The 19,852-nt window shown below is 39.9% G+C and overlaps 2 protein-coding genes across 2 annotated transcripts in view; one reads left to right on the forward strand and one right to left on the reverse strand.

Moving 5' to 3' along the window:
• Window positions 1–283: 283 nt before the first annotated feature.
• The window catches only part of LOC136430862 (uncharacterized), a 77,343-nt gene continuing 57,774 nt past the window's right edge, over window positions 284–19,852 (reverse strand). Inside the window, exons 91-109 of the mRNA XM_066421913.1 lie at window positions 19,321–19,476; window positions 18,622–18,831; window positions 17,781–17,926; window positions 16,928–17,113; window positions 10,012–10,123; window positions 9,408–9,578; window positions 8,832–9,067; window positions 8,113–8,335; window positions 7,547–7,735; window positions 6,892–7,086; window positions 6,272–6,382; window positions 5,782–5,893; window positions 5,265–5,395; window positions 4,852–4,969; window positions 4,455–4,618; window positions 3,894–4,010; window positions 2,751–2,969; window positions 2,218–2,379; window positions 284–1,751 (exon numbers count right to left, since the gene is read on the reverse strand). Coding sequence (XP_066278010.1) covers window positions 1,431–1,751; window positions 2,218–2,379; window positions 2,751–2,969; window positions 3,894–4,010; window positions 4,455–4,618; window positions 4,852–4,969; window positions 5,265–5,395; window positions 5,782–5,893; window positions 6,272–6,382; window positions 6,892–7,086; window positions 7,547–7,735; window positions 8,113–8,335; window positions 8,832–9,067; window positions 9,408–9,578; window positions 10,012–10,123; window positions 16,928–17,113; window positions 17,781–17,926; window positions 18,622–18,831; window positions 19,321–19,476 — 3,279 coding nt within the window. The 3' untranslated portion in view covers window positions 284–1,430. The remainder of the gene's footprint in view (window positions 1,752–2,217; window positions 2,380–2,750; window positions 2,970–3,893; window positions 4,011–4,454; window positions 4,619–4,851; window positions 4,970–5,264; window positions 5,396–5,781; window positions 5,894–6,271; window positions 6,383–6,891; window positions 7,087–7,546; window positions 7,736–8,112; window positions 8,336–8,831; window positions 9,068–9,407; window positions 9,579–10,011; window positions 10,124–16,927; window positions 17,114–17,780; window positions 17,927–18,621; window positions 18,832–19,320; window positions 19,477–19,852) is intronic.
• Window positions 11,019–16,473, forward strand: LOC136430868 (uncharacterized). Its single transcript, XM_066421925.1, has 2 exons — window positions 11,019–11,037; window positions 12,170–16,473. Exon 2 carries the CDS (start codon window positions 12,211–12,213, stop codon window positions 16,027–16,029), a length of 3,819 nt encoding a protein of 1,272 aa, XP_066278022.1. The 5' UTR covers window positions 11,019–11,037; window positions 12,170–12,210; the 3' UTR covers window positions 16,030–16,473.

Below are 19,852 nucleotides of genomic sequence, written 5' to 3' on the forward strand. Positions count from 1 at the left end.
GATGAATGGTAAAGGATTACCACTGTTGTATGAATGGAAATGATTTTGTGAAGACTTGCCTTTAACAAGTCCCCAGAAACTAGGTTGTCAAACACTACGAAGGCCATTTATCTGAATATGAGAATCTTTACAATAAATGAGCCTTATTATTACGTGAGGTGCTAGTGATAAAGCGCACTCCAAATGTAAGGTTACTGTTACAGAAAAGCTAACAAGAGTACTGAGGCTTAGCATAAAGCGTAAGAATTATGGCATGGTATGAAAAATAACAAAACAAGCTGGACACTTTATAACTTCATATATTTTAATTACAACAATAAGAAAGCTAACAAAAACATTTACCTTAACAAAAATGTAATATCCAAGCAGCCAATTGCAAAAAAATATTCAGATATAAAAACTTTCTAATAAATTCTGAACACCAACATATACAAACCTTTATATCAATATGCACACTAGAAACCTTATAGATGAATACAATAGATGCGGATTAATCTCATTAGATATACTGCAATTGCATAGTCGATACACCACGAAACTCATATTTTGAATTGTACCGTACAAAATGCTATTGGCAGCAACACCCAACCTCAACATAATCTCGAAAATCCCCAATATGCAAATACATATCATACACATTTAGTTGAATGTAAAACAGAAATACATTATTTTCAAATTTCTACAATATCTTGGATGGAAGAAGCAAGGTAAAAATCTCGTAGGGCGGATCAACTAAGTGACTGAAATAGCTTTGGACGGGTCTTGCAATATCACATGGATATGTCAATAATAGGACGGATTAGCTAAACTGGACAAATGATTGTCAAAAGTGCACATTCTGTCAAAAGAACATCTGAAGCCAAGTAAGCATCAGCTGAGCTATCATTTCTAACCTTAGGACGGAAAAGAACTAGAAATATAATGAATATATATTTGTTGGGACGGATAGAATTAAACTACATGTGCTTGCATAGAACACATATTGTAACTTTGGCTTACAGAACATACACATTGAATGTACCTTTCTGCAAATATTTGGCAGTAGAATTGTCAAAGTGTATTGATATCCAACAGTCTAAGATTTGACTGACTGTACAATATAGCATCACAACATATCTTGCTGTAAATCACATAAGTCATCCAGAAACAAAAAAAGATTTTCAAAACTCAAAGTCTGTTAATTTTGAGAAGCGTGTTCCTTTAGAATTCAAGTATTTGCATTAAGGATAAGAGCTTACAACTAAAATCTCTTTAAACAAAACTCTTGGACAGTTGACAGTTCATTCATTGTGTTCCCAATGTAGATAAACCATGGACAATGTTATAGATGTAAACATTGAATGTTTACGATGCTTGAGTTCCCACACTAGAAATGCATTATATTGACAAAACTGCCACGTTGTTCTGCACAACGAAACAGACCAGGGGCGCTAGAAAGGCCTCAGCGTGCCTGCCAGGCCCCGCAGAGACCAGCGAGTAGCAGTGATGCCATCATGACGCACGTCCAGTGTGAGTACGGGCTCCTTGCAGTTGGTGCGGGAGATGTAGCACGGGCACTGGTACGTCTCGGCGGCCTTGACGGGGTCGGTGAGCTTGTCGGACTGCGGGACGCATGTGATGTGGATGACGGGGAGGGCGGAGGGGCCAGACTTGGGCGGCGTGTCCAGGAGTTCGCTGGTGGTCTTCTCCCACGTGCAGCCCCACAGGTACATCCCAAACACAAACATGCCCTCGGTGGGAGGATCTCTCAGCTAAGGGAGGAAGAAGAAAACACCATTTATGAAACAGTCTAATTCCAATTCGCTGTTGCTCTATCCAAGTCTTATTTTTATGTTAAAGGATAATGCAAGCATTCCAGAACCTGTATTAAAATCGCTTGGTGGTGCACTCATCCAAAGCAAAGGATGATGGGACCTAAAGTGTTGACACTCACATGATCAAACCATCAGTGACTGATGCGTTGATGAAGGTAAGACAACCAGGTAAAAAGATAAGCCAAAAATAGTTACTCAAGCAACTGGAAAAATTTTTGAAACAGTCAGACGTTTCAGACAGCATCCGCTGTCTGCACATCATTGACTGAGTGCGAGGGTAAATAAGTCTGTGATGCCCACCATAGATGGTCAATGTTAACTAGTTTTTACACCTGAACATGAAAACCTGATAATACAACCACTGACTTTAAAAACTATTGAAATGTCTGGCACCACTACTCACATGGTCCTTGTCCCTTGTCGTGATCTCAGTCTGGAACATGAGGGGCTCCACGAAGCCGTACTTGTCTGTGAAGTTCTTAACTGACTCAGACTTGAGCAGACCGAACAGGGCACGGGGCTGGAAGAACGCTCCGGGCCAGTAGGCTGGAAACTTCTCTCTTCCCTGTTAATGAAGTAAAGGCAAATAAGTACATAAAACGTATGTTGAAAGATACCAAAAAGAATTTTACAAGCATGAATTTGCATCTCAGTGAAAAAGGCTGAAACTTACAAAATGTACATTGAACATTGTGCTCTGTACATGTACTCAATGATGAATTCAACATTTAATCTGAACTTGTAGACATATGTGCGTGTGAAAAAATGTGCAATACTCTTTAATTTGTACCACTACTTATATGAGTATAATATTCTGCATTTTACCCTAAGGCTTTTGATGTTTTTCAGAACATTGTTTAGCATATTCTAGTTCTTATGTTCTTTTTGGATGGGAATTGTGAAATATCTTTAATGACTGACATCTCTCCAAGTTACCTGAGACAACAGCTTCTCAAAGTGGGCGTGTCTGTTGGTGAGGTCAGTCAGCCACTGGGCGGGGTTCCAGGTCGGGGGCGGGACAGCGTCCCCGCCCAGACGACACCACAGCTCCGGCGTGCGGTAGTGGTACAGGTCATCCGCCACTGTCAGGTATTCCTCTGACAACTGATCACCCAGGGGAAGGGCTTCAACAGTGTCTGCTGCTGCCTTGATGGCCTAAAGATTTGAATAATGAAAATATGCCATGATGTCAAATTTGAAAATAGATTGCTCTTTGTTACCAGACACAATTTGCTCATCAACGTTTTGATGATGTCAAAGTGGTGTTTAAACTTCACAGTGGGCACACAGAAAGCATTTGTCACAGAATCTGTTTTGGTGGAGGGGTTGAGCAATGAGTGAAGCTCAGGGCTGTCTCCAGCTTTAAATTTTTTTCGGTAATTCCTCTCATTTTTTGAGAGGCAATGTTTTAATTTTTGTTGTTAAATCCGTCATTTGAAGCCAAGAATAGTAACAAAAATGCATTTTCATCAATTTCATTTCATGAAGTTCCCATTTTCAGGAGGGACGGAGGGACGGGTCCTGAAGACAGCCCTGGGGTAGCTGGCAACAGAACTTGAAAACAAACAAACCAATAGACCCACTTATCAGAATGCACCAATCAGCTCATATATAGTAGCTTGTACAAAAAGTTGATGAACTCCAAGTGAAAAACATGATGTGTGCCACTCTCAATCAATTAACATGAAACAAATTCACAAACCAAGCTTACATGTACATACATCAGTGTATATAATGGAAGATGTGCACATTAGGACACACAATTCATAGACTTACCAACCAGTTAAGAACTGTGGCATGAAGAAAGAGGGGAGGAAAAAGCCACAAGAAAGTTGTCAGGTTGAAAGTAGCCTTCTTGCACGAAATTGTTAAAAAATTCCTTCTAACTAAACCATCATAGAGGAACATATTGTCTCTTCATTAGCTTAACGCACAAAATTCATAAATGTAGAAATGCTAAATTTATGAAATCCGACATCGAATATAGTTCTATCATAATGTTAGATAAGGGTTAGACGCAACATTGCAACAGCACCTTTTGAATCTAATTCTAAAGTATGATTGACATGTGTAACTCACATTGAGTGATCTGCGAACTTCACCAATGAGCTTCATCAGTGCTTCCACCTCCCTCTGGATGAACACGTTAAAGGCCGTGGCTCCTCCCAGTTTCTTAATGCGGTCTGCAATGTACTCCTGAAATATAGCACAGTCCAATTATTATAATGTTGTCAAACCGCACTGCTGTCAAGGGTTTATGATTACTTTGAAACCTATCATAGTCTAGTATTGTACTACTATTCCATAATGCATTCCATACCCAGATTTCATATGCATGCTATCCTACAAAACTGTGAGATTAAGGAACTTGACCTTGTTTGGTTCAACTAGTTTCAAATTGCATCCAGTATTTGAATGTTCCTTGCATTCACTTCAATCAAGACATACAATGTAGTACAATGAAAACAAAATTCTATGAGCTGCACACAGCATCAGATAATATAATTTCTTACATATACATATATGTACTATATGCCTACAATTTTCATTTTTGAAAGGAAGCAAAAAGAATCATTAAATTCATTTCTGATTTTTCGGTTAGTCAATAATCTATTGTGAAGAAATAAATCTTAAGCAGACCTTTCCCCATGCCCTGGGCACTTTAGTGAGCAGAGTGGTGGAGAGTTCGTACAGCTCCTGTTCCTTCCTGTTCTTCAGCGCAGCGTACGTCTGGGTGGCAAACACCCCTCGGTTCACCACCAGGGGCAGGCTACTGGTCGCACTGATGGATGTCAGGGGGGGACCTGGGGAAAGAAGGGGGGGGCATGGTGAAAAGTATGATAAAGATAGCCAGACTTTGCACCTGTTACAATTGGTCTTATGATTAGAATTGAAAAAAGGGCAAAATATTGGGCTGCACTTAACAAACGCTAGTTATCATGATTTTGTAAGGGTTCCCTTGGAAATCAGTTACCTTGTCAACCAAAGGGACCACTCTAAAGATTCATGAATTATAGATAAATGAATAAACATGTACCTCCATATGGAGTGGGTGGTCTGGGAGATATCACATGGCTGAGTGTGGGGGAGGACGGCATGATATCATATACACTGTTCAGTCTGGTGAAGATGTACTGGTCATCTCCAAGCAGGGTCTGTATAAAACACAAGAGGATGGATTGCAGGATACAGAACACTTTCTAAAGAAAGTTTAGAATGGAGATCCAGTTTATACAAAATGTAGACATCAACAAACACTTTGGAACAGATTCTGAAATGATTCAGCCTTTAATTAGTAAAATTTGCTGAACTTAAAAGAATCTAAGAATCTGTCAAAATGATAGAACACATTGCTTCAATGTCTCATTGCAGCCAAAAATGTAAAATTAATACTACTCTATAACAGTGAAGATTTCTTAAGATTGTATCTTGAAATTACCAATCCTGTACCTCAGTGAACGAGTGCATGTTGCAGGCCTCGGGCACGTCCAGGAAGAAGTTTGGGATCTGCTCCAGGGCCTGCACCAGGGAGTTGTACCGGATGTAGTTGGCAAAGAACGCAGCTGGGATCTTGTGTTTCACTGTGGGGAGAATATTCATACACATATTTAGTATATATCATAGTTTTAAGATTGAAGAAAATTTTGTTTTTCCCATTCAGTAAAAGCTTATTGTATCTTAAATCTTAGTCTAGAGTCTTCAATCATGAATAAAGATATTATTTCATTTATTATAATCATCCTGCAAGTCTGTGGTTTGTAAACTTAAAGCCTTTCCTAAGAATTTTGTAGTCCTATATTGAAGTCAATTGGACATTGCTTGGTCACAGCGGCAAAAGAGTGATCAATCAACATGATGGTATCAAGTAACTTCAAGATTTATATAGCTGACATAAAAAGAAATGATCGGAAAATTTTACAGAAATTGTTGCCTAAGGTAATGAAACTCATTAAACTTTAAAACTCACGTCTGGGGACTTCAAACTCCTTCTTCATGGCATTAGGTCCCATCCAGTAGTCCACCATGGCAGACAGGGTCAGCTGGTCATACTCATCACTCACATAGCTGCCGTAGATTACCTGGGGAACACAAGAACAAAATTCTATCATAATTCTGTATCTATATAGCCAGTTTAACAGCCCTGTGGCGTAACACACTAGCTTCGCAGACGCGCCGTGCAGCAGCAGCTGGTATACATTGAACTAACTGCCAAGGGAACCAGTAAATAAATGACCTTATTCTTTGATAGACAGAAGAGTTTTACTTCAATCACAAGGATTAATACCCTAAGTTCCTGCTTAATACAATGTACCTTTGGACGGTTACTATAATGGCTCAACAGTGAGAGCAAAAGTCATGCAGTCAACTGTATGGTGCTGAAAATTTATTGATTTGCAACTTGAGACACACAAGTGTAGGTGAAGACTAGCAATAGATTACATGTAAAATGTTTGTACCTCTGTCAGCATATATCTGAGTGCAGTCCATGCTATGCCTTTTCCAGGGGTACCAGGCATGTCAGTAGAGGTGGTGTCACTGAACTCATCTAACACCAGCCGCAGACCCTCCTGGAATGTCAAGTTCAAACACATGTTGTATGTGTTGTTACAAGATATATATTAGCATAAACATTCAAATCTATAATGATTTCGAAAACACTGAACATCTAAAAATGTTTGCTTTAATTCTGTTCATCTGTATAGATTTGAAACAATCATGATAGTTCACTATTATTATTAGAAATTACAGTTTCTTGATTTTCATCTCAGATTTTTTTGGTGTCTCAAAGCCGACTAAAATATGTCATACCTATAGGAACACATACACATTTTCATGACCGATAAAAAAGCAGTGACAACCACATAAGATATGGATTGACAACATAAGAAAAGGCTTCCACCTTCTCAACCTTCACAGTGTTAACCCGCAGGCCAAAGGCACCTGGCTGTCTGCCATTTAGCCATGATGCCTTCTATGTGCAAGCATGGAAAAATAGACAATGAACCAGTCAGTGAGTGCTATCTCCTAGCTGCCTAGTTACCTTAGTTAATATATCTTGTCATTAAAATGTACATACCTGAAGTTCATTGTTGCCGAAGACCATGTCCTCTGGCCTGTTCCAGCCGCCCCTGCCGAACCTGGCCCTGAGCCTCAGCGCCCCGTGCACCATGAACAGGTTATGCAGCACGGCAGGCCACTCCGGGCGGGTACTGGTCTTCAGTGTCTCCGGCTCAATCCACTGCATGGAACGCACCATGTGGTCACGCATCATCTGTAGGATAAAAAGAGCAAAAAGTTCTGTAAGTATGTTGCATAGTTCCAGGTAAGTCTAAGACTTACATGTAGTTTGAACTTCTTACACAATGATGATAGTATGATCATGTTGAACATTTCATACAATGAAATTCTTATGTAACACTTTTCTTTTAGTCCTTTCTGACACAGTTGGTGTTCTATTGCCAAAGTATTCATGCATATTAGCGTAGTAAAACAAATTGAATGCAGTCTATGTGACTACTAGTATCAAGCAAAGCAATTATGCTACATGCAAGTACTGATGATCTACTAAATTACCAACCTGCCAAAATTGAAACATATTCATCAAAAGGATCTTAATATTAAGTTATAGCTGCAAACACACAAACACAGAAACAGAACCCCCATTGGAGGTGATCATCCATCCCAGAGATCATAACATGTAACAAATAAACTAGATTTCAAGCAGTTCTCACCATAGGTGTGTCCACCACCACCTTGATGGCGTGTTGCAGCAGGTGGATGCAGAGTTTGGGGTGGGGCTGGGCCGACACCCACAGGCGGAAGTTGGAGTCGGCCGGCAGCTTCTTCTCCTGCAGGGCGGTGTCCAGGGATTGCAGGAAGTGCAGGGCATTGTGGGCATTGTGGAGGAGCAGCCAATGGCCCTGAAGAAAAGAGACAAAGGTATCATTTAAGTTTTGTGGAATCTGAAAGTGGGACAAAAAGAAAGAATATTACATTAAAGGTTAAAAAGAATGATAAGTCTTTGCACAAAAGTATACAATTACAATGAGTGATAGCAGACCCCACCTCCTTCTACAGTACATACAAACGTTGAACTGCTCTCTCTGGTAGAATATACAGAAACTGCAGTGCAGAAACACACACACACACACATACACACATGCACACAAACACACCTGGGCCCAAAACAATAACAGCAAACCCCTGAAGTTAGAAATAAAACCTACAACACAACCTATAAGGCTCTTCTACTGAGGTGTTGCCAAAAAATGGAGAGGATTAAATCAAAAGCTCTTACCTCCTCTGCAGCTTTAGCCATGGCCCTGCGGACCCTCCTCTCCTCCTGCGGACTGCCGCTGCTCAGGTACACCACCTGGCACGACTCCTGCTTCTTAGCGGCAAACTCCACAAACAGGGTCTCCGCCAGGTCGCTCTCCGAGGTGTACAGGAGGATGATGGGAGTCTGCGGGGTCGACTGTCTCAGGACACTCGGTAGGTCCAGTGGGATCTCTCCAGCATACCTGTTTTATAGATTGTAAACATGAGAGGTGTCATACATGTATTCTTTACGAATGTGAACCACAATTACCATAGCTAGCTTTCATAGAAACTGACAGAAATAATGATGGCAATGCATGGATACTATACATATTGATATTATTACTGAGTTACAAGATATGTACAGGAAGACTGTTACAAGTACAAACAAAAAAAAAATCTAAAATTCGCACAAAGCAATTCCTACTCAATTACCAATTCAGGACGTAATCTGACAAAACCAGGAATTCAGCACCAAGGACAGGATAGAACTGAAAGTTTCTGCCTACATGTACCTACATTTCTACAGTCATGTATGTGTATTTTACCACTAAGTGAAGCAAATGAGTGGATTGAGATGTTTTAATTCCACACTGGAGAAGAGTTACTTTATGATGGGCAATGACTGAAAATGATTTTTTTCAGTTTTTAAAATTTCCTTCAATGAAAAAAGTTATCACAAATGTCTGAAATACTCACTTTTTACCCAGAACCTTGGACACAAAGTTGGAGCTGGCGTGCATGATGCGGTCGCTCCGTAAGGCCCGGATGACGCAGTAGCGCTGCATGGGTGTGTAGTAGTCGTCCATTTTGTCCGGTAAGGCTGCCAGTTCCGGCTTGTCATTCTCACAGACTGTCCGCCACGGCAACTCGCGCCCGTCTTTTGGTAGTTTGTCGAAGGCGTCTTGGAACCACTGGTAGTACACTGCCAGAACCTGCATTCAAGAAGCCAAAAATACATTTATTTTTCATACTATATGTAACAGAATTCCACTGGGTCCTAAGCATTGTATATCTGCCACCCTAAATAAATGTGTCTAAAGATATCTCACAGCTTTCACCAAATGCAAATGTATCTGAACTGTGCATACCAGAGTGCGGGCTGCATCACCTTCAGATATCTCTTAAACACACTGTGTTTCAAAGTGGTGGATAGATGCTAATGGAGTCCATGTACAAATGCTAATCAAGCAAAAAAAATATTTGCTTATTTGCTCAAGCAAAAAAAATATATATTATTCATAATACAGACAAATACAAAAATGCCTAACTTACTTGAAGGTTATGGTATTGGTCGTCCAGCATCCAATCAAACGGCTTCCTTGCGTTTGCACGGGCATCAGAGCCGACCCCGTAGCCCATGGTGGACATGACAGTTGATGCGAAGGTTGGAGAGATGATAAACTCCCTTTCACCTGGTCCCAGTCTGCCTTCCGAGTCCTCAAGCTTTGGATGAAGTGAAAAAAAACATGATTGAATTAAGACATGCATTTACAAAATGTAACTAACAGATTGTCTTTAGAATGACATTTGTACAGTTGGCATTGTTTTTTAACTTTCTCCCTGCTGCCTAACCCCTTAACCAATACAGCAGGCAGAGGGTTAAGAAACATGACATTGTGTCACACCCCCTTTCCACAGAGGTGGTGATTGTTGAGTGACCTCTGAGTGACCCAAACTGTCAATAGTAGTTCAAACAAATTCCATTGATGAAGACAATTGTAATTTTTAAGTTCTTCTGTGCTTTCTTTCAAATCATATTTTGATAACATCAATGGATTGTAATTCAACTTATAATCTATACTTGATCTAAGATGTACAAATGAGAAACTGGATGTTACAACACATGTAAGTTTACATCTGGGTATATCATTCTCACCTCCATGGACACCAGGAGTGCAAACAGCATCTTGTCCCTCTCAAACAGGGATCGTGCTGTGGTCATGTAGGCGGAGTAGGTCAGCCGGTCTACCACGGTGTCTGTTGAGGCTCTGTCATAGGGAAAAATATGGCTGTGTGAATGATTGTACAACTTTGATGTTGACAAACTAGCTTACATGTAACTACCTCAAGGGATCATCCATGAACAAACCCAACCAGAAGTTTGCTTCAACAGCCTATAGTGTGTCAAATGGAGATACTGCATGCCCCTAAGCTTTTTTCATATCATCTTATGATGCTCTTTGACATGTTATACAGCATGTTACTTAAGCCTTTCAAAACTGGTAAGCATGTTGTGACATTCAACTGTACAAAAATTCTGTTCTGTACAAAAATATGTATACCGCATGTTAACCTTTCATTAAAAACAAATTTAAACAATTCAAGACTGGCCATTGCATTTTATTTAAACTCGTTAACAGACATTGGTGGCAATGATCTTGAGAAACAATAATTCATATGACTAGCTAGTGTTAGTACTAATAACTAAAGATGATCAATAACTTTTTGATACTAATCAAAAGTCACATAATTATTTCACAGTTACTATAGGGACAACCATGAATTTTAGACTTAATAGTTTATTCTAGGCAGATGGGTTGATTTTTTACTCTTGGAATTAACCTTCTCCCTGCTGCCTACACTTGTACTCTGCAACCAATAGGGAATTGGGTGCCAAACGGCTACTTCAGTGTGCTAAAGGTTAAAAGGTGTGATTTCAATGAAGAACCTTGCCCTATATTGTACTGTAAGATGATGTCAAAAACAACTCAAGGTCCATTGGGTACCGTGGGCAAAATATACAAATCACAGTCCGAGGTCCAAAGCCAAGGGAGAGGATTGGTTGAAGATGTCGTCACCATACCAGTGACTCTATGATATAATCAGACAGTCCACAGAAAAAGCAGAAGTACAGCTGCCGAATACCTCAGGTGACTGAAGCCATTTTGCATTTGTAACTTTGGTGAGTTGATTTTCTTTACTAATGATATATGGCATCCTTATAAACACAACACTTACTAGGATCATAAATACTCACCATCGAGTGATTAAAAAATGATTATAATTTGATGTAAATGGAGAAGGATATGAAAAATAAAATTTGGTTCAGGTTACATGTAAACTGAGTAGACTTTGGCCCAATATAGTAGTACATAGTACAACAAAAGAAGGGATTTTGAATTGGTTTTCCTACTGTCATGTAAGGTTTTTTGAGCAAGTAGACTGTGATAATCAAAAGATGCTTTCATTTGCACAATATGAAATCATCCTCAAAGTCCATTGTTATCTGGCAGTTGACGGATGGTTTGAAACGGTTGGTGAGAGATGGTTCAGGCATTTTTTTCTTCATTGACAACAGAAACAAAGTATCCTTGAATTAGGCTCTAAGGGGCTACATGTGTTAAGTCAGCTTTTGTTATTCTAATCAGACATGTAATAAAAAATGGAAGATCACATACAAGACATGTACATGCAGAACCTTGTTATATTATTCCACAATTTCCAGCGAAAGCAATAAGCAAACAAAAAAAGGAACCTCCTTTGGTAAACAAAATGTACCACTTACTAACACTAGGCTGAGCCAGCAGATTGTGCTGACATTTCTAAAGCTAACACTACCTGTATTATGGGGAATTTGAACTTTTCAAGCATTCAACACTGACTTACCTGTAAAGTGTACTAGTTAACTGAGTAATTGCCAAAATAATGCAGTTTCTACTCTGCTTGTAGCTATTTCTCTTCAATGACACATGCATTGTTTGGGAATAGGTACACTTGTGCACATATTAAACTAAAAATGTAAGTGCAATCTAGAAATAAATTTGGGTGCACAGCATATAAAATAAAGTCAAATGTCTGACTCAGCAAAACCTATTAGTAAGTACTTAACGTTAAGTTAATCAATACTTACTACCTCTCTTCAAAGCTTGACTCTGAAAGTCTATCATTTAGCTAATTTCAAAATTGTGAACATCAAGACAGTGATCATATAACAAAGTTTTAAAAGATTTTTTTTTTACAGAAAGATGTGGTATCAAATTGTATCTAGGAAAAATTTGCATGACTGTGGCAGTCTTGTTGCTTACTGCTTTCAGGAGTTCAATCCATCACAATCCTCGGTTGGGGAGACCCATATATGATGGAGGCAAGCACAAGTGCACTTGAGCCCAAACCACCAGACTCTGAACTGGAATCAGAAGAGACTCAGCCCAAACCACTGGATGTAGAGCCCAAACCACCAGACTCTGAACTAAAATCAGAAGAGACTCAACCCAAACCACCAGACTACAAACTGAAATCAGAAGAGACTCAACCCAAACCACCGGACACTGAACCAGAATCAGAAGAGACTCAACCCAAACCACTGGATGTAGAGCCCAAACCAACATACTCCAAACTGGAATCAGAAGAGACTCAACCCAAGCCACTGGATGTAGAGCCCAAACCACCAGAGACTGAACTAGAATCAGAAGAGACTCAACCCAAACCACCAGACTACAAACTGGAATCAGAAGAGACTCAACCCAAGCCACTGGATGTAGAGCCCAAACCACCAGAGTCTGAACTAGAATCAGAAGAGACTCAACCCAAACCAACAGACTCTGAACTGGAATCAGAAGAGACTCAACCCAAGCCACTGGATGTAGAGCCCAAACCACCAGAGTCTGAACTAGAATCAGAAGAGACTCAACCCAAACCAACAGACTCTGAACTGGAATCAGAAGAGACTCAACCCAAACAGCAACAGAGAAGACCACCAAAAGACATTCTTAATTCATGCAGAACATATATCATTGACAATATTGGTCCAGCTTTAGATCATCCCATATTGAATCAGTTGCTTCAAGATAATGTTATTCAACAAGGGATGTATAAAGATATCAAATCAATAAGATCACTTAACCACCGTGCAACAAGACTTGTGGACACTCTTTGTACACTAGATACACATGCTTATGACTTGTTCAAAAAAGCTTTAAAAACAGCAGGATATTCACATATTGTTGAGAAGATGGATGAGGCTGAAAAACGTTCTTCTTCAAGTCAAGTCATTCAAACAATCACCCCATTGAGCTCAAATGGAGCCATTCAAAATGACCAGTCATCTCTAACAGAAGACACATCACAGCCCCAGACAGATCTAACACATACCAATTCGAATACAGTTCAATCAGTGGGACGTAGACCAATTAATATTAATATACATGTACAGCATGCCGACAATGTCAATATTCATGAAGACCTTGCAGCTAGTTTGCCAGGTTTAAATGAGCTGATAAGTAGTGATGGTACTAAGTTGTGCCGCAGTATTTCAATGGACATAAAGCATAAGGATTCTAATGAATGTAGATCTCCATTGGATGAAAGAAGAAGGATGTCATTTCCAGAAGGAAGTGATAAGGATAAGCTGACCAGCAGTGTCAGCCAAGATCAACCCTTAGAAGAGACCTGCGTCTTGGGAGCAACAGGGGGGCATCAAACATCTGATGTTGAGTCATCAGTCAGCTCGGTTCTACCAGAAGATCGTAAACCAGTGAATATACTTCTTGTAGGAGGCAAGCGTACTGGAAAGAGTGAAACTGGAAATACTTTGCTAAAAACAAAAGCTTTCAGGGTTACCCGCAAAGGTGGAACCGAGAAATATGAGAAGTGCACCATGATTATATCAGATGATGGTGTCAAGAGAACAATAACAGTGGTTGATACTCCAGGACTTTCAGACAAGCCCAACCAGTCTGAGTTGGATGAGATCAAGAAAGGAGTTAATATGTTGTCTTCTGGAGTTGATGCTGTTGTGCTAGTTTGGGATGATCGATCAGATGGAAATGCAGATAAAGAAGTTGCTGTATTTCAGTCCCTTCAGCAAATGTTTGGTTATGATCTCTACCAGCATCTTGTTATCATTGTGACTCACATGGAAGAAGGGGGCATATCTGAGTTTGTTGAAGAACTCCCTGATCCAATGAAAGGCATTGTTCAGAGTTGTGGAAACAGAATAGTAGCCTTTGACAACAAAGCTCGAGATGACAAAATACAATGCCATCAAACTGAACAATTCTTCAGTGCCACAGGACAGCTGCCAACTCAGAAACTGCATGAGAGACACCAAGCATTTAGGATCAACACTCAAAGAGATCATAATCCTCCAACTTATGACAAGCCCCAAACTACTATCAGTACTGAAGATATAAACCTCCTGTTGATTGGATGCAAAGGCAATGGGAAGAGCAGCACAGCTAACACGATCTTTGGAGAGGATGTCTTTGTTGTTTCTGAAGGTGGAACAGAAGAAAGTCAAAGGGAAAAGACTTCCTACAAACCACCATGGCATGATGAGCTGGAGGTACTTTTCAGAGTGACTGATACACCAGGGGTTTCTGAGGAAATGACTGGATCAGAATTTGATCAATTGGACAAAGCAATGCAAATGAACCCTGAAGGCTTTGATGCTATCATTCTGGTCTGGCCAGACAGGATGTCGCCAAACATAGCAAAAATGGAGAAGAAAGCATTTGAGTCCCTCCATCGAATGTTTGGTGATACACTGTTTGATCATCTGTTGATTGCTGTGACTGGCACCAAACATGATTCAATTCCAAAGTATTGTCATAAGCTTCCTGAGTCAATGAAGTCAATCCAACAGAAGAGTCAAGGCATTATTGGCTTTGACAATGAGTACAAGAGAGCTACATGCCACAAAAAACCAATTCATCAACTTATCATGACTGCAAAAGATATCAATAGAAACCATGGAAGATACACCAAAGACCACCTGTATCCAACATGTCGAATTAATCCAGGTGAAGAGTTAAGGGTGGCACTGATCGGAAAGACAGGGTCTGGGAAGAGCAGCACAGCAAACATGATTGTAGGGAGTAAAGAGTTCACGGTGACCTGCTCAGCATCTTCAGAAACTAAAACATGCACCTATAGGAGTAGGCAGAAGGGTGATCGTAAAATAGCTGTGGTCGACACTCCTGGGATCTGTGATACAGATAACGATCCAAGAGAAGTTGTTGAGGAGATTTGTAAAATGGCAACAATCTTGTCAGATGGTCTCCATGCACTCCTTCTGGTGGTAACACTTTCAAGGTTCACAAAAGAAGAGGTTGAAGCCATAGATATGCTGAAAGAGTTATTTGGTAAAGAATTTATGAAGTATGTTGCAATAGTGCTCACCCATAAAGATGAGGTTGACGAAGATCCTAAATTTGTGGGTGATGTAAAGAAATACATTGAAGCAGCTCCCCAAACATTCAAAGACCTGTTGAATGACTGCAAGGGAAGATATGTTGCAGTTAACAACAAAACAGAGGATGAAACCTTAAAAAGAGAGCAGCTTGCAACACTTGTCAACTTGATAACAAACACTATTGGCAAGCAAGCTGGGAATCCTTTTAAGGATGCCATCTTTGAAGAGGGTCAAAGGGAGAAAGAGAGAATCAAAGAAGAGATAGTACAGAGGGATGATTATGGATTTCAAAACCGTCCCTTGGTCCGAGCAGTCAAATACATAAGGAGGCTAAACCCTAACCCCGATGATGCTGAAAGAGGCATATCTCCAAATCCAGATGAGGCTCACGGACAAAAACAAGCCACAAAACCTGCTGCAATCTTACCAGAGAAAGTAAGATCTATGGAAACAGCACCTGGTGAAACACAGAAGGTAACATCTCAAGATGCCGACGGCTTGTACATGATACAGGACCACTTCCAAGCCACTGATGATGAGGACGTTGTTGTTATGGTGTCTTTAACAGAACAAGAGGGAGAACTAGAAGGAGAACTAGAAGAGATGGCAAGAAAGACAGTTACTGACCGATCCTTCCAAAACACCTCCCTGTTCAAGATGATATGGGACAGACTGAAAGGTGTAAAATCTTTCTTTGCAAGGATGTTTGATTACCTGAACCCATGGAGTCAAGGAAATGAAAACCTGAAAGAAAACGTTTAACAGTCTGAAGTATCCCAGAAATACAAACTTAAAAAGCTGAATTTTGCAAAGGAGGACTAATAGATATGTCAGTATTCTCTGTCAAGATCAACGTAACATCTAGAAATCATTGAATTCCGTCTCAGCACTGTCATTATCCCAGAACTACGAATGGTATAGAAATCATTAGATTTCACCTAAACAAACAAAAAAGGCAACATTTGCACAAGCAAATACATAATATTTCGCCAATTTCCCTCCTCATGCAAAAAGCAACTGTTCTAAAATCACCCCTATGCAAAAATGGAGCATTCCAAAATAACATTTAACTATTATGAAGTAAGACCATGTAATGCCCCTTGTTGACAAACCAACCAACCAACCAGCCAGCCAACCAACCAACCTACCAACCAGCCAGCCAGCTAGCCAGCCTGCCAACCAACCAACAAACCAGCCAGCCAGCCAGCCAATCAACCAACAAAAAACAACAAAAACAAGCCAACCAGCCAGCCAGCCAGCCAGCCAGCCAGCCAGCCAGCCAGCCAGCCAACCAGCCAACCAGCCAGCCAGCCAGCCAGCCAGCCAGCCAGCCAGCCAACCAACCAACCACCCAAACAACCAACCAACCAAGCAGCCCACCGGCCAGCCAACCAACCAACAAGTGTACCAACTAACCAACCATCCAATCTACCAACAACTGTAAAAAGAAGAGGTATCATATTTTTTTTAAACACAGTGTCTAGTGCATATCATTCACTATCTACAGTGTATCTGTCTTATTTTACCATTCCCGATGCACAGAAATTTACAATGTCAAATCGACATGATAACATCTTGGCATCAAAATTAGAGAATAAAGTATTTTTTTTTTAAATTAAGACTAAAAGAGTTAGCATTCTAAAGCTTGTTTCACCCATACCTTTCAGAGTGCTTGATGGCGGCATCAAACACAGCGAGGAACTGGTCGAAGCTGATCTGGTAGCAGGAGTTGATCTCCCTCATGTGTCGGGAGGCGTCGAACAGGACGGCAGCCCTGGTGGCGATGGTGCGGAACTGCTCACAGTTCCTCCTGATGGCAGCTTCCGATACCTCAATCTTCTGTTGCCTTTGATTCAAAATGGGAAAGATTTGATTATCACTTTTTACAGACAGTTGAATGCGACAATAAAAAAACATATGAGTTTTAGTCATAACAACTTTTTTCTTTCAACAACTCATACGTAGCATAAAGATCTTATTTTGAAAGGAAATATGTGACTTGAATGATAGGCTTTCAAGGTTTTATATCAAATGTCCTCTTGTGTTGTGTTACCTATTCAGGTCACTTCAATCTAATTCGTTGGTTCTCGGATTTTAAAGAATAAAATCCTGATCTGGAATATCCACATATCAAGAGGAAAAAAATCTGTACCATAACTTACCAAGTGTAACTTTAGGGAGTGATGTTAGTCAGGGTAAAGTTTTCCTCCCAACATTCTGTTTTTATCTTGACCTCTTGACCAAGAACCAATGAAATAGAATGGCATAACCTCAATCTCCTTTTATTTTCAAATTGGAGTATCGAGTATAGTACTAAGGTTGCCTGCAAGTCTGTTGCCTCTTGTGTACTGTACATTTGTAAATATTATGAATAACCCATTCATTTTTGGAGTATATAAATTGCATGTATTTGCTTTAGTTTCTCAATTTGTTGCCTCTACAAGCTGTGCCTTACTTGGCTGTATAATATCTGAGTGTATTGTTATCAAAATAACAAAGATGAGGTGACTTACGAATATTGAGTCTCGTCAAACTGTTTCTTCATGTCTGCCAGTTTCTTGGTGACAGCCAGGTTGTTGAGTAGTCGTGTATCACTGGCCAGTAGGTTTAACATTTGGTCTTCCAGCAGGGCCAACCTCTCCATGTTAGATATCTTCTCCTGATGTGGGAGAAAATGTAGATTTGTACATTTTTTTAAAACTTTTTTTACTTTTGAAAATTTTGTGACCTGTAAGTTTCAATACAGGAAAAGTCAACTGGGCAAAACTGTTCATTGCTGCTCAAGTCACAGAAATTGTATAGTAAACATTTACTTGTCGCAAAAAAGTGGCAGCTATTTTACTGGACAGGTTTATCTTTTCATGAAGCAAAATATGAAAAGATAAAAACATGAAAACTCTGAATACATATTAATATACAATGTACCATTTAACAACAGTGTTGGTTTTACTGTGTCTACTTGAAATCATTTTCTGCTGTTCATATACTACTGTAATATAAACTAATAATAAAGGCATGTATGATGTAAAACATTAATTTTGGATAAAATATATTTAACTTGTATTCACAATGCTTTTGAAGTCAGTCAACAGATCTAAAAGTAGTTCAGGAAAGGAACCAACCTCAAAACTAGTATGACTATTCTCAAGCCTTATCAATATTATAAGCAAGTTTGCTGCAAAAAATTGTAACAATGATTTCGTTTATTTTGTTTATTACGATACCCTTTATTACGATACCCTTAATCTAACTAATAATACTTAACACTGATAAAAGGTTCCTCTCAAATAAAGATAAGAGGATATGTAGACTGGATAGGTTTTGTTTAGTCAGAATCTTGCAACAAAGTCTGACCTGAGCCAGGTTGGTCCTCTCGTCCTGGACCCTGGTCTTCTCCAGCCGTATGAACCTGTCCAGCAGCTCGGCCTCGATGCCTGACCGGTCCTGGTAGAAGTTGACCATGCTGGTGTAGGCGGCCACCTCCTCGGGCACCTCATGAGGCATGCAGGTGGTGTGCATGTACAGGCGGAACCCTGGCCGACACTCAACCTCATGGCTGCCAACCTACGTGGAGAAGGAAGACATTATTTCTGTAAGTTCATGAAGTTTTGCGGGGAATCAATTCAGATAATCTACAGTAGGAGAGGAAAGGAGGTTTTCTGTAAGTTTTAAGTTCGCAGTCAAAACAGTTTTGTAGTGCAGTTACTGTAGTAATACAAACCTTAAGGAAACATATTTTGATGGTAATGTCCTTGGTGCTGAATGCCAGATTTTATAACTCTGATAAAAGTTTGAGGCTCAAACATGCAACTTTCTATCAATTGATAAAATTCTGACATAAAAATTCAAAAGAGGCTCAGGTACATGTATATTAAGAAAAGCTCCGTTCTTTTTTCAACATACAGCGGTCTAATGACAGGATGAAACAGGTTGTTGAATCAGATAGTATCAGCAAAAAATTAGGCTTAAAAAAAACGTAAAGAAGGCTCTGCCAAAAAAGGAATAAAGTGCATAATATATGACCTAAAATGTACATAACATAGATTTGCTTACAATGATTTTGAAGGGAGCCTTTCCTGTCAGGAAGGACATGCGTCTGCGGAACACGTGGTTGAAGCGGTTGTCCTTGGCCAGCACATGAAGGTCAATGTCAGTCAGGATGAGGAACAGACCCTCCGTCAGACATGTCTCTAACTGGGACTTCAGATCCTGGAAAGGGAAACATATGAAATTCAATATGAAATTAGATTTTTGTCTGTGTTTAGTATGTATTTTGTTTGAAAACTCAGAAATAATGAATACTCATTGAATTTCAAATCAACAGCACCATGACTGCCATTTTCTCCTTTAAACTACATGTAGTGCTAATTTCACTTAAAGAACTGAGTGATTGCGTGAGTGATTGTGTGACAGAGTGAGTGAGTGTGAGCAGATGAGTGAGTGTGAGTGTGAGTAAGCAAGCGAGTGAGTAAATAAGTGAGTGAGTGAAAGAGTTAGTGAGTGAGTGAGTGAGCATGAGTGTGAGTGAGAAAAATCCTTACATATTTCACAATGAGTGAGTGAGTGAGTGAGTGAGTGAGTGAGT

This window comes from Branchiostoma lanceolatum, chromosome 1 (genome assembly GCF_035083965.1).
Source record: "Branchiostoma lanceolatum isolate klBraLanc5 chromosome 1, klBraLanc5.hap2, whole genome shotgun sequence".
Classification (NCBI taxonomy): Eukaryota; Metazoa; Chordata; class Leptocardii; order Amphioxiformes; family Branchiostomatidae; genus Branchiostoma; species Branchiostoma lanceolatum.